Genomic DNA, 15,640 nt, shown 5'->3' on the forward strand with positions numbered 1-15,640 from the left:
TTCCTAAACAACGTAAAGAATATAGGAAAAAAGATCCGGAGACAAAACTCGTGGAAGGCCTCATTGATAAGTTGAAAGTTGATGAAACAGATGGAGGGGAGGATGTTTTTGCAGATATGCCTCCTCTTGAAGATGCTTCAGATCATGATAGGTCCTCACCCAAGCAGGGGTTGTCCACTCCCACTTTGGACTCACTTGCTGTTATGCAAGCTAAGGACTCAGTCAAATTCAACAACTTTTATTGATGATCATCATGTGGAGGTATCTGTTCCTGTGATTGTACCATCTCCGTTGCGTACTACCTCTCCTCAGAGGGTTAAATCACATGCGGATACTAATGCTCCAGTTCCTAATGTGGAGGTCTCTGCTATTGTGACTGTACCATCTCAGTCGCCTCATCCCTCCCCTCGAAAGGCTAAATATCTTGGGGATGTTAAAGCAATATCGTTGGTCCTTCAAAATCACTTTTCTTCTCTTGATGGTTTGGAAACTACAGATGTGGGAGTTGATTCTCATATTGGAGCGTCAACTATTCCGCCTACCATTGTTGGAATTAATTCTGATCATATTGAAAATCAGGTTGTTTCAAAATTTTGGACGGACTCTAATGACATGGAGGAGGATGACAGTGATAATGGGGAGGAAACAGTTCGCACTAAAAGAAAACCAAGGAGACCACCTAAGGGGACTGGTAAATCCAGGAAAACTGCTAAGGCAGTTCTCTCTACAACGTCGCAATGAAGGTCTCTTCATTTTTTTGGAATGTCAGAGGATTGGGGAACCACAAAACTGTGGAGATGTTGCTTAGTTTACTTAACCTACATAAACCTCTCCTGGTTTTTCTTGCTGAACCCATGATGTCGTACACTAATGCTTTCGACGTCCTTTTCAAATCTCTTAATATGCATTTGGTGGCTACGTCTCCTATTGTTAATAAAGTTGCTAAGCTTTGGTGTTTGTCGGTTCCTAATCTTGTCCAAAATTTCTTGGTTAATGATCAATTTATCTCTGTAACTTGTCGTCTGGAGGATAAGAGTTTTAGCTTTGCAGGTGTTTATGGTGCTACCACATACTTGTCTAGACGATTTTTATGGAGGGATCTTAGTTTCTTCACAGGGCCTTGGTGTATTCTGGGAGATTTTAATGCTGTGCTCTCGGCGGATGACTGTAAAGGGGGGGTGGCTCCTAATCAGGTTTCTTGTAATGAATTCCTGGACTGGATTAATACTAATGATCTTTCTTGTATGCTTTTTACTGAATCTTGTTATACTTGGTGTAACGGAAGGAGAGGGTTGCATAGAATTCACAGAAGACTGGATAGGGATTTATGTAATGGAGTGTGTCTGGATGAATGGGAATCTTGTTCTTATCAGGTTCTTATTAAAAATTGTTCTGATCATTCCCCTATTCTTGCTAGTCTTGCTAGTAATTCTTTGCGGAAGGTTAGCAATTTTCGTTTCTTTTCGATGTGGCTTCAGGACACTTCGTGTCTAAAGCTTATTCATGATTCTTGGGCTAATCAGGTTGTTGGTTGTCCTATGTTTATCTTGCAACATAAGTAAAAAAGGTTGAAACTTGAGCTCCGAGACTGGAATAAAAATTCTTTTGGTAATGTTCATAATGGAGTTCTTCTTAAGCAGGACATCCTTCTTGGTATTCAAAAAAGCTTAGAGACTGCTAGTTTGTCTGATAGTGGCGGACTTCTCTGTCAATAAAAGATTGCTAAGGAGGAGTTTGATCATGCTCTTCACTGTCAATATTTGTTTTGGAAAGAAAGGGCTAGGATGTTATGGTTCAAGGATGGAGATCGAAATACTGCTTTTTTCCATGCGGTGGTCAAAAGGAGATATAATTCTAGTGGGATTCATCATCTACGGATTGATAATGAGGTTACGGAGGATCCTAAAATCATTGAGGATCATATTTTGGACTTTTATAAAAATCTTTATGCTGAGTCTATTTCTAATGTTCTGGATACTGATAATATGGAAGATTTTATTGGTTCTTATATTCCTGCGATGGTTTCCTCTGAGGAGAATATGATGTTGATTAAGTGTCCAGATTTCTCTGAAATTAAAAATGCTGTTTTTAATCTTAACGGTAATAGTGCTCCTGGCCCTAATGGTTTTGGTGGTGTTTTCTATCATTCTTGCTGGGAAATTATTGGGACAGATGTTTGCAATGCTGTTCAACAGTTTTTTAAACAAAACTGGGTTCTTCCTGGAATGAATAGTAATGTGATATCTCTTATTCCAAAGGTTCAGGGTGCTGATTCCATTAAAGATTACAGGCCAATTGCTGTTGCTAATTTCAAGTTTAAGATTATTTCCAAGATACTGGCGGATAGGCTTGCACTTGTGGCTTCTAGAATCATTTCTCCTAATCAATATGGATTTGTACAGGGTAGACAGATTCAGGATTGCATTGGTATTGCTTCTGAAGCTATTAACCTGCTTTCTAAAAAGGTTAGAGGAGGTAATGTGGCTTACAAAGTTGATATTCATAAAGCTTTTAACACTCTAAGTTGGAAGTTCTTATTATTAGTTTTAAAACGCTTTGGTTTTCACCCCTCATTTGTCGGTTGGATTAGTACAATTCTCCGTTCAGCTATGCTTTCTATAAGAATAAGTGGTAGTTTGGTGGGGTTTTTTCCTTGCAGTCGAGGGGTAAGACAAGGTGATCCATTGTCTCCTTTACTTTTCTGTCTTGCAGAGGAAGTTCTTAGTAGAGGTCTCTCTAAGCTTGTGAATGATAAGAAGATTTTAAATATGGTCAGTCCGCACGGTTATCTCACTCCCTCTCATATTTTGTATGCTGATGACATATTTATTTTTTGTAGGGGGGATATTAAGTCTCTTAGAAATTTGAGTTCTTTTCTTAAAACATATGGTGATTTTTCTGGTCAATATATTAATAACTCTAAAAGTAGTTTCTTCACCATGGATAATTCTCCAAGATTTGTCACCAAAATTCAAAATATTCTTTCCTGTAGTCATGGTTGTTTGCCTTTCAATTATTTAGGAGTGCCTATCTTTGTTGGTGCTCCAAAGTGTCGGTTTCTTCAACCTTTGGCTGATAAAGTTAAATTGAAGCTAGCATCTTGGAAAGGTAAATCTCTTAGCATGATGGGTCGAATTCAGCTGGTCAATACAGTGATTACTGGATCTCTAGCTTATAGTTTTAATATGTATAAGTGGCCTGTTTCACTTATTAAGCAAGTTGAGCAGTGGTGTCAGAATTTTATTTGGACTGGTGATATTCTGAAAAAAGGTATTGCTACCGTTAATTGGGGGAAAATTTGTTCACCTCTTGAGGATGGAGGCTTGAATATCATTAATCTTCATCATGAAAATAATGCATATCTTCTTAAGCTTGCTTGGAACTTTGCTTATAGCGACAAACCTTGGTCTTTACTCTTGAAAGCCAGGGTTCTTAAATCAAAATATGAATTTCGAACGGTTTATAGATCTTCCTTTCTCTGGCCTGGAATTAAGCAATTTTATTCTACCATACTTGACTATACTTATTGGACTGTTGGTACATGTTCTTTTATTAATTTCTGGAATGATAAATGGTGCTCTACTACTTCTTTAGCAAATATTGCAGGGTTATCTGATGGTGTTAGCATTCCGGATACAGTCTCTCAATTTTGGACTGGTTGTGATTGGAATATTCCCTTCTCTTTACAGCAGATGCCTCTTTTTTTTATCATATCATGATTAGAGAGGAACAGGATATTCCTAATTGGATTCTAAATGAGTCTGGTCGTTTCACTCTTAAATCGGCTAGGACTTTTTTCTTGGAACCAGGAGTTCCAGGTGATTGGGGTAAATTCATTTGGTCTTCATCTATTCCGCCTTCCAAAACTCTAGTACTCTGGAAAATTTTTCATGGGCGACTTCCTACAGATCAACATATTTAGAATAAGGGTTTGCATATATGTTCTATGTGTTCGCTTTGTGAAAAGCAAGAGGAATCTATTCAACATCTATTTTTTTAATGTTCTAACACATTGCATATTTGGAGTTGGGTACGACAAATTTTTCTTACTTCTCATTTCTCTAATAAGGATGATCTACTTTCTTTTATTAAGAGTGATGGTAGTCCTTTGGTTAAATTGATTAAGCTTGCGGTGATAACCTTTTCTATATGGATGATATGGCGTATGAGGAATTATGCTAGATTTCAGGATAAGATTGGGGTTTCTAAGGCTATTTCGATAATTAAAGATTTAACTTGTCTAGTGGGAAATTCGTCTAAAGCTTCAATGAAGAATGATATGTTGGACTTCAACGTGATTAAGTTTTTCGGTATTAAGACTCGTAGTGGTAAAGTTCTTCGTCCTCTTCCTATTAGATGGGAATTTCCTTTACCAGGCTGGGTCAAAATTAATACTGATGGGGCTGCTAAGGGGTATCCTGGTCTTGCTACTTGTGGAGGTATTTTTCGTGGGAGTATGGGAGAATTTATTGGTGCTTTTTCAGCGTTTCTTGAAGTTCAAACTGCTTTAGTTGCTGAGTTTTATGGTGTTATACATGCTATGGAGGAAGCTCAAAAAATGGGACTTACTAATGTCTGGCTTGAATGTGATTTTGCCTTGGTTTGTGCTGCGTTTACTGCTAGGACTAATGTTCCGTGGATGCTTCAGAATCGATGAAATACTTGTCTTAATTTTTGTGGGACAATCAGGTTTAGGGTAACTCATATTTTTCGTGAAGGGAATGCGTGTGCTGATAAGTTGGCTAATTTAGGATTTATTCATAGAAAATCTTTTCATTGGTATAATAGACTCCCAGCTAGTCTGTTCTTAGAATTCTTTATGAATAGGTATAATCTACCTATGTATCGTTTGTGTTAACATATGGGTTTTGGTCTAATCTCCCCATATTTTTGTATTTTCTTTCTTTTTTCTTTTTTTAATAATATTTTTTTCATGTGATGGCAGATAATTGTTGTTACTTGAGGTGTCAGCTTAACTGAGATGTCAAGTTGCATAGTGATACCTAACACGAAAACTTTATAAAAAAAAATATTGAAAATTAATCAATAATTCAAAAATCGAAACATAACATCTTATCTTAACTTATTTTAAATTTAAACAGATATACAATTGTTTCAAATATTTATATCAATTAACTCCTTATTTGAATGCTGTCATACTGAATTTGAAGTGGGTCTCCTCTATATAAACTTTTGCTTTTTATTACGATTGACTGCATAATAGAAGTTATCAAACTATGTAAGAACGGTGTTTCAATGTTTAATTTACCTTTCTTTTGGAAACCTGTCGTTGTTTTAATATCGTTTCTTAAACTCTGAATATTCCAATTATAAACTAAAAGTTAATCTCTATTGAAATTACTTAACTTTTTAAAGAATAATATATTTTTTGTTAACCACTTCTAATGTTGTGTTTTATTCATGGGACTCTAATTTTATATTGTGACGACAACTTGAATAGGAAAGTAGAAATGTTTCTAAAATAGAGAAATTCCTTGTACATGTTTGAGGAGTATTCTTTTATGTTTTAGAAGTGGTTAAATGTATAGATTCATACAACTATATAAGTGGTCATGCAAATTTATGTATCTAATTATTTCATTATGAGGATATTGCAATTTTTTTCTCATGACTGTTAGATAAATTAGGTTATTATCGTTATTCTTCTTTGATTATATTTAATTTCCTTCTTTAGTAATTATTTAGAAACTTCTTAAACACTTTCCTCATCTTACAAATAAAGGATCTTTCATTTTTACCAATCACATTTGAAATAGATAAAATTTAGAGTTTTTGTTAAATTTGTAAAGAGAGTTTGATACTCTTGACTTATGTTCTTTATCTGAGAGTTTCTTCAAATGACGAGTTAACTTTATATTTATGTTTCATGAGTAGCATGTTCTTCCATTTTTCTTATCCAATACTCTAATAGTTAAACAAAAAAATTAGTCGTTGTATTTTTCAAAGTCATTACAATAGTTTACCATTATTGACCCAAACAACCTCTTGACTTTCCATACAATAATAAGTATGACTTTTTCCTTTTCCTTTCAGCAGCACATTTAATGTGTACTTTTACATGCAAAGAGAGAAAAGCATTTAAAGAATAACAAAGGTGTACAACAGATAATTGTAGATTTTATGATCACAGACCCTCTGCATCTCCCTCAACATGGGGAAACTACTAACACTTAAATAAAGGGGCAGGAGAGGGTTGAAACATCACAGAACTGATCAGCCACCATGTGTCGCCATGTCAGTCAATAATTTCAACCAACATCTATGATTTTCCTTTCTCGTCATCCTGAACATTCAAGTAAGTTCTAAAATAAATGAATATCCAGAGTGCCGCCAACTTCAATGAAGGATTTAATAAAATTTCAGACCAAACTGAAGTTCCAATTGGGCCAAATAAATCTTCTACTATGGGGAAAAGAGTATGTGATATGGTTCAACAGTCTTTTACTGACCAAAAAACATTCCTCTTTTACTGCCAAATTCTAACACAAGTTAATACTAATATTTTATAATGAAATCTTCTTGTGAACAATAAGTTTTTTTTTTTAAATAAAAATAATCTATAGAAACTATAACCTTTTTATATTGCTGTTTTTAACTTACAACTAATTCAATGGCATTAGGATTACGACTATATATATATAAAAGAAAACGGTTTCTTATTTCAAAACGGAAAGGCTAACCTTTCTTTGATCCAATTAAAAAAAGGCTTATAAACAAAAACTGGAACACAGGGAAGTTTACCCAATAACTAGATTTAACTGTAACCTAACATTCATATATTGAATAGGTGATAAAAAAAAGTACAATTAAAACAACAGAAAATGTGTCAAGAGCAAGGATCGAATGGTAGATTTTTCTCTATTTCTTGCAGAGTTCAAAACAAAGTGTACATTTGTTTCATATAGGGACAAAATAGAAAAATGTTGGCAAGTACTAAATCTGACAACGTTAATATTTTATCATGTCAGCAAATTACGAGGGACCAATTTGTAAGCCTAGACAAGCATTTTCTAGGATAATATAGAAAATGTTTTTTTTTTAAGTTTATGTTATAGATATTATTTTTACTCGAGGATATACACAGAAGTTTTAATGAGCAACCATTTTCAGAAACTTCTTAACAAATATAACATTATAGTTTGCTAAGTAATCCTAAATGGCGAGTGTGTGTGTATGCACTTGCACATCCATACTATAACCAGTACAGATTATATCATGCTTACCGAATTATCCATCAGTTTGTCCAAATCATCATCGTATCTTCTATCGCCATCATCTGAAAGACCAGAGAGATTGTTGGCAAATATAAAGTCACGAAAGTTTAAATTCACCCAGAGCACATATTATTCTATACTCTAACTTAAATACCCAAAATAATAATCTAATACTATCATTGGATATAACTCCAACTCCGGAGAACATAGTGGTATAGGCTAACAAATAGGAAAACATGACGAAAGTTCGAGTGACTTTAGTTCTGTCTGCACTGATTAAGGGATTACTTGCTTGATGAGGAGTGGAAAGAGAAGACATGGAAAGGAAATAATGCCCTCAAGCTCTCACTTTTGTCCCCCTTCAAACTAGGCTATAATGAGGGGTGAGAAGCTTTCTTTTTATCTTAAAAACTTGCGATTTACTATTTGACCTACAAATTTAGTTGTTTGTATTAAAAATGTGTTGTTATATTGAAAAAATTTTAAGCTAATATTTAGAACCTTTTCTACCTTGCCCTTTCTTCTCTCATTAATCATCCAAACACGAGGAATGCAAAACTACACGATTTTGTCCTTTCCCTTCCCGTCCATCCCATTCTCTCTAAAACTTCCAAGCATAGTCCAACGAACTCAATAATCCAAAAACTATATTGTTTGGCTTGACATAACTATATCCATTTTCCTATATGGTTAATATCCTTTAAATTACTCTGGGACATTAAATGTGTTTATATCATTTATAAATGGAGATGTATGTACCAAACTCATATACACAATTTTTAATAGATTAAATAAAAAAGGTGTACCGGGCTCGTCATCACTGTTTCCTTCTCCCAGAAGAAATTCATCCAAGTCTTGCCCAGTTGATGAATTGGATAATTTGGTATCTTTTTGCACTTCCTGCGCCTCTTGATTACAGATCAATTCAGGATTTAATGGCCGCATCGTGACTATGTGATCTTTTACTTGTTCACAAGATTTTAGTTTTTCATCTTCCATGTACTGATTCTCATAGCTGCCAGAAATCACAAGGCAGAAGTTTACTAAATGTCACAAAACAGCATAACTATAACAATATAACCCATTTTATGATCATCTGAGTGAATTAATTGCTAGATGCACATATAACACATGGGCTAGTATAACTAGCATGAAAATTTTCCACAATATTGATTTTTTAGGGGTACAATAATCTGCTAAATTATTGCTATTAATAATTTAAGCACATCCCACTAAATTTTGTTATTATACTGTACCAATACTTGTTATTTTAAAAATATTCAACCACAACTGCTGCCTGTATGAACTCTCCTTTAAACATCTAAATTACATTTCTGAAAACTTCACATGTTCATTTTGTCATAGCAGAAGTTCCTTCAATTTCTTTTTGTGCGTATTTTATTTTTATACCTCCAGGGTGAGAGTTTTCGGAGCCATGGGAACATTTATACATTACTATGTTCTAATTTAGAAACATTCATTGCTTAAGGCCTAGAATATGATATTTAGTTATTTATAATTAAAAACAGCATATTATATATATCTCTTCAATTCTCACTTGGTGAGTATAAAAAAAACCTGCATAGAATACAAGATCCTTTAGTATTTTAAGACTACAAACATCAAACAATCCTATGTTAAATTGAGCCGTGTCAGATGAAACTCAAACAATATTTAATGTGAAACCAAAATAATCAAGCAACAAAAAAATACATACGGTGCAGTATGATTATTCACAAGTATAAAATATATTCTCCAAAACTTCCTCTCTTTCATGACTCGTGGACACAGTTCATACCTCAATCGAGAAATCTCCTGTAACAAAGAATAAACTGAATAGTGGGAGTGCATTATGTTTCAAATGTGTGATTGCAAGAAAAATGTAATTGACAGAATATAATAGAACCTGTGTACACAAGCCAGCCCACACACCAAGGTGAAAGATTTTACTTTATTCATGCGAGATTAACATAAAAACATGCAATGTCTTTGACACAATGATTTGCTTCAACAAACTTGGAAATAAAAATACCAAGCATCTTATGATTTACCATGAAGCATATCACCAACCATCGTGAGTGGATCTGCCAAGGTCACAGTTGCAGGTGCATGAAAAAGGACAACCATAACTCACCATGCTGCAATTCAGGGTTTTTAACTCTTACACCATTGCTCTATCCCCGCCACTCCTCTCTTTCTCACATACACAAACAAAAACTCCCAGAACACAATGGTCAACTCTAATTCAGACACACAAATTACTCACAGTATTTGAATCTCACACACACTCTATAAGTTATTGTATTTATGTATTTCAGATTCAGTCATTACTCCATGATACTATTTTACCGAAAACATCAATTTAATTTACAAAGTATCCTGGTTGAGTAATTTTCTGGGCACGTTGATAAATATTTCCGATTCACTTGAAAAATAAAGAATCATTTTATTGATATCCATCACACAAATTACATTCTTATCATCTCTATTTTTAATAACCAAAACATTTTAAAAAAAGGAAATAAAAATATGCTAAAATAAATAACAAGATTCTAAAAATTATTTTTCCTAATTACTATGAAGATACTGAAAATTGTTTTTATCCAAATAATCTGTTATTTACAACACATTCCAATGGCTAAGGATACATAATTTTTCATCTGTCACCAATAACTAATGGTAGCTAAGCAAAAAAATTTAAAAGCAGAAAAGAAGAACATTATATAGCAATTCCTGTGAAGGATTTAGATGTAAATTATTACTTATCCAATATCTATCGGGACCATCAAACTCTCAAATTTTCTAATTTCTCTTCTGAGATGTGGTGTAGAATACAATATGGTATCGGACCCACTTATATACTATAATACTATATCTCAAGTTGATGTGGAGTCTCCAAAAACTTCCTCATGCTAAGAATTACACATATTAAGCGTGAGAATAAATACTTATGAGTGGTCCAATAACAAGACATAATAGGTTAAACTCAACCCTACAAAACTGACTTGCAAAATGAGATTTACACCAACTTATATACTATAATTTAATCATTCTTTAGTCAATGTCGGGTGTCCAACACAATCCCTAGCATTGAGGATTGGACATTTGCTAACTTCTTAAAAGTGGATCTAGATCTAACTCAACCCTACAAATCGGCTTGTAAAGGGAAATTCGCATCCACTTATACATTATAATTTTATCATATTTCTAATCGATGAAGGATCTCTAATAATTTTCTAATCGACCAAAGAGTGATATATCAACTTAATGGCTCTAATTCAACAACAAACTATTTCTCAGACTCATGCTTCAAACCCTTGCGACCACTTGGTACCAGACACACGAGCTACAGTCATACATGTTAGCGAGATTTGATAGGCCTATCGTGTCACCCGCTATCAAATCACCCACGAATATCTAGACCCACACAAGAGATAAACATGCCTCGACGTGAGGAGGTGAGTTAGAGATCCCACATTGATTAGAGAGTCAATTTACAGAATATAAGTGAGGGCAATTCTCACCTTACAAGTCGCTTTTGTGAGGATGAGTTAGACTTAAACTCACTTCTTAATATGACTAATATAGGAATATTACATAAGACTAAAACGCCTTAGGAGGAATTAAAGATATTGAATCATTACCTCGAGTTACATGATAAGATTCTTGTGTGGTCTCAATGAACAATGTAGACAAGAGTGATCTCAAATTATGTTGATGGATCAAATTCCATCAATCACACAAGTATCAATGGTTTTTCAACAAGAACGAGAGTTTCGACCAACCCTTCTTACTAATAAGAGTGATAACAACAATATGTTAATGAATGTTATGAATAATAAACACAATGAATGTAGCACCTCTTCAAATGATCAATGAAGCTTCAAAGGAAGGAAAGGAACATGAAAAGACCATGGTTACGGAGGAAGAACTAGAAGAGGTAATGGTTCATGAATCTACACATTTTGTGGCAAAGATAACCATATAGTGGATACATGTTATAAAAAATATAGTTTTCCAAGCAGGGAACAATAAAGTCTACTAATATGGCTGAAATTGTGAATACTCAAGAGGATGTTGTTCCTTATGAGGTTAATTCATTAGATTATTATAATTTTCAAATTACCAAAGAGTAATATATCAACTTAATGGCTCTAATTCACCAACAAACTATTTCTCATACTCATGCTTCAAACCCTGTTAGTACTTCTCATATCAATTAAGCCAATTCAAGTATGACTTGCGCCACTTAGTACCAGACACACGAGCTACAGTCATACATGTTATAATAAAAATCTTCTTCACTCAACTATTTATCAAAGGATTTTCTTATTCGAATTGGGGTACTTGAATTAACTCCAGGAGGTCAATCACCAATTATTGTGTATTCATGGGAAAAATTTTATTTCCTGAAAATCTAAAAGGTCAACTACAATGTCTAGGTCTTCTTTAGAGACAAAGTATATAGCTCTTTTGTGAGCTCTTGGTCTAAAAATGTTTATGCTCAAGGGGGAGTGTCCAATGTAAAGGGACTCATGTTAGAGGGGGAGATCGTTAAGAAACCAAGTTAAGTCTAAGTCACACATTGAGTAGAAATAAGAAAGTTGAGTAACATATAAGAAAGAAGACTCACGCATTCATTTTCTTAAGGTTTTTGGTTGAAGGTGGTATAAATCTCTTATACGGGTTTGACTCATGTCTTATTGTTATTGAATCCTCCCAAAAGACCCAATAAATATTTGTGTAATGATTTTTACACAAGGATTAATACTCCTTTTTTTTGGAACAAAACATATAGGAACTGAATTCTATTCATTTATTCAGAAAAAACTTCAAGAAGGTCTTATTTTCCAACTCATTCCTTCCGCTGCTCAAGTGGAAGATATGTTGACAAAACCACTATATTTATGTTTCTTTCATGAGAACTTGTCCAAGTCAAACTTTTCTCATATACATGCTCCAGCTTTTGGGGCCTTATTAGACAATAAGGATGAAACTCTCACTGATCCCACATGATTATATAACTAATTCGTTAGTGGACTTCAAGATTAGCTTGTTAAGCTGTAACTACTTTTTCTTTCTTTGTGATGTATTTTAATAGCATAGCATGTACATATTCTAATCAACTGAGATGATTCCATTCTGTTAATGAGATTCATTTTTCTCTCCAGTCTCTTTTCCCATCTTGTATTCTCTTCCTCCTCTTCTTCTGTGAGGTGGTGCAGAATACTAAAAATATCCAAGACATGTCAAGTTTTCAAGTTAATATGATTGTTGGAAGAAAAAAAGATGTCTAAGAGTCTACAACTAAACTCCTGAATAAAAAGCAATCAGTACTTCTAAGCCAAACATCATTTGCATGCTAGTAAAAAATTGATAATCGGTGCCTCTTAAATTTAATGAAAGCACTGAGAAAACACGCGGTGCATTAACATTGATAAAAGTAGCCATGCCCTGCACAACTTTGATAACATTCTGATTCAACGAAACACAGAAGATGCTACCTTCACGGTAGAAAGAACAAGACTGGCATGTTTTTCCTGCCAATCACTTAGATCCTGCCTGACGTTTGAAACCGCAGGAACATCAGAAAATTCCGTATCATCTGAAAATGGATGAGAACCAAAACTGCGATAAGATCACCCCGTGCAACAAAGGAAAGTAGCGGCCGAATGATACACGATTCAAACTTGGTAGGTAGCATTTGAAATGAACTATTATTGTTTGATAATGACGGAAATTTTGGAATAAAAAAACATTGAAATAGGTTTTAAATAGAAATGGTAGAGAATGAAATGCTCCATTTTCACTTTAGAATATGACACAACTTTGGTTACAAATTATATTTACTCTAACTAATTTCCATTTCTCACTTAACGAAGAAAATCGTAACCCAGAGATACAATAAAAGGAAAAGAAATTACCTCGGAGGGGGAAATCTTCAAAGGTAGTGATGGTGATCCCTTTGACGAACTCTCTCAACTCTTCGGTGATGCCAAAACGGTGGAGATCGACGTCGTTTGTGAGAAAAGGTTGGGGCAAGTGCTTGGAAGCTTGCGCCGCTATCTCTTTTGTGGTCTCTGTAATGATGTCGCTCAATTTGGAAGCTCCCAAGGACAGATCATTAGATCGTTTCGATGCTTCTTCCGCAAAGCTTCGGGCTTTGTTCCACAGCTCCATCTTTCTCTTTCTCTTCTTTTCTGATTGATTACACGTTTTTTCTTAGCAATTTCGGAGAAACAATTGTCGCAGATTAAGGATGTGGATTTTGATTGGAAATGGAAGAGAAGAACAAGTGCAGGTTGCCACGTACTGTGCTCCGTCACTCTCTCAGCCTTTTTCATTTTTCCTTATTTTCAGACCCTCAAGGTCACAGCTTCTTTCCAAGAAAATATCTTTAACAAAATTGTGGCCATCCAATCACAATGCACTCTAATTTCATAAACAAAAACACGGTGGAGGAATTCACTACGCACAACCAAAATGTATTTTTATTTGACATATTAATAAACACAAACGCATTTTTCTTTAGGTATTTTTATAACATCCCACAATTTAAAAGTATAGTTCAGAATACCTAATCAAGATTTTGGATATGAGTTTTTGGGCCTAATCCATATAATTTTCTACATTTGTCCTTCTCAAATAATTTACTTTCTTAATATCAACATTTTCCATACCGTCTTATACCTAATTTTGACTTTGTGCAAGTGCAGGGTTGGTTACGTATGATATTATTGATCCATTAAAACGGCAACTTAAACTAAGTGAAAGTTGGAAAGAAATAGACGCGTATTGGTTAATAAGCAAAGTTAAGTAACATAAGTGTTGTTGAAGATGCTGGTAAGGGATCACGAGACAGCAATAAACAGCGACAGGCCCACCAATTTATAATATTATGGATTTTTGATATTTTTGTGAAATGGGTGGGGCCTCAGGAAGGAGGAGAGGATAGGGGTGGTGTGGGGCCTGGGAGGAAGGGGTGCCCTGGCTCCAACCGACTGGGCCTGGGGCAATGGGGTGAAGCCCATAGTTGGTGGGTCGTGACAGTGACAGCCATTAAACGAAGAAGCATGAAATAGCGTATCTTGGAGGATCTGATGGATCGTGAAAGCTCCAGGCACATTTTTGAAAAAGTCCATATGAAGAAGGCCCCCCTCTCACCCCCAATTTAACCTAGACTCTCTCAACCCTCTTGTGTGTTGCATAGGCCACCATCACTGCATTATTATTATTATTATTATACATGAACACAAACACAAACACGAACACATATACACGTAAGCAAAGAAAGAAAGAAGCTACCTAGACTTTAATTTTCATTTTTCATAGATGTGGACAAGTACCGGTAGACCTAAATGGGAGCCCCCCACCGTCCCATGTGCATGTGAACATGTTCCCATCATATTACCTGTTCACTCAACCAATCACGCTACACTATTCTCATTATTACTTTAATTACCTTACCACCAATTATTTCATTTCACTACTCCTCCACCTACATCTCTATCTCTGCATTATTATCATTCATTTCATTTCCTTTCCCTCCTAATTATGCCTAATTATGCCTAATTAATCCAACTGTTCATCGATCAACTCCCTTCCCTGTTGCACCCCACTACATTCTCTAACAAATCCATCAGTAATAATTAACCATACCACATATATACATATAGCACATAACACACACCGCAACACACGCTACTCATACCTAATCTCGTAGTTGTTGTAGGGCCTGCAGCAGCGTTACTGGATCCAAGCTTGAATCACACGCTGTTGTTGTTGTTGCTATTGCTGTGTGATGTGACGACGATTCACGAAGAACAACAATTAAGTCTTGAATAAATAGCAGGCATATCTCGCTGACCGTCTGATAGGGATTTATTTGGTTGGGTTGTATTATATGTGTGATGTGTGATGTGCAGTGCAGTGGGTAGTGGAGAAAAATGAATAGAAGGGGTCCATTAATCAAATTTAGTCGAAATTAGTTGGAACAATGTGTGTGTGTTAATTAAACGGTTGAAGTGTGCCTGACTATTCTTCGCCCGGCACACTGTGCAATATTATTGGCAATCACATAATCGTAATCATAACAACAATAATAATAACACGAGAACATCAAACTAGCGTTTTAAAATCTACACACTCCACTGTGCTTGATGCTGCTTGTCTTTGGTGCATGTCAATTTCATTTGTCCAATCGCTTTTCGTTACGGTAATTTCACTTCAACGTAACCAATTGTGTTTGGATATGGTGGTCCTCACTGCCTACTCCTACAGATAACAGGTGGAACACAAGAACGATCATCCTTTCAATCTGCTGCAAACCCATTCCAGTTTTCAATTATATATATCTTCCAATTAACACCTACTCCAGCTTCTACTCCTACTAGGTTTAACACTAC

At 35.0% G+C, this 15,640-nt stretch overlaps 1 protein-coding gene across 1 annotated transcript; it reads right to left on the bottom strand.

Annotated features, from left to right (window-relative positions):
* Positions 1 to 5,932: 5,932 nt before the first annotated feature.
* LOC137807686 (uncharacterized) lies at positions 5,933 to 14,011 on the bottom strand. Its single transcript, XM_068608445.1, has 6 exons — positions 13,160 to 14,011; positions 12,740 to 12,840; positions 8,953 to 9,050; positions 8,042 to 8,250; positions 7,245 to 7,297; positions 5,933 to 6,304 (listed from the first exon to the last, which is right to left on the bottom strand). Exons 1-6 carry the CDS (start codon positions 13,413 to 13,415, stop codon positions 6,281 to 6,283), a joined length of 741 nt encoding a protein of 246 aa, XP_068464546.1. The 5' UTR covers positions 13,416 to 14,011; the 3' UTR covers positions 5,933 to 6,280.
* Between the last annotated feature and the right edge of the window lie 1,629 nt (positions 14,012 to 15,640).

The sequence above is a fragment of the Phaseolus vulgaris genome, chromosome 3 (assembly GCF_000499845.2).
Source record: "Phaseolus vulgaris cultivar G19833 chromosome 3, P. vulgaris v2.0, whole genome shotgun sequence".
NCBI lineage: Eukaryota > Viridiplantae > Streptophyta > Magnoliopsida > Fabales > Fabaceae > Phaseolus > Phaseolus vulgaris.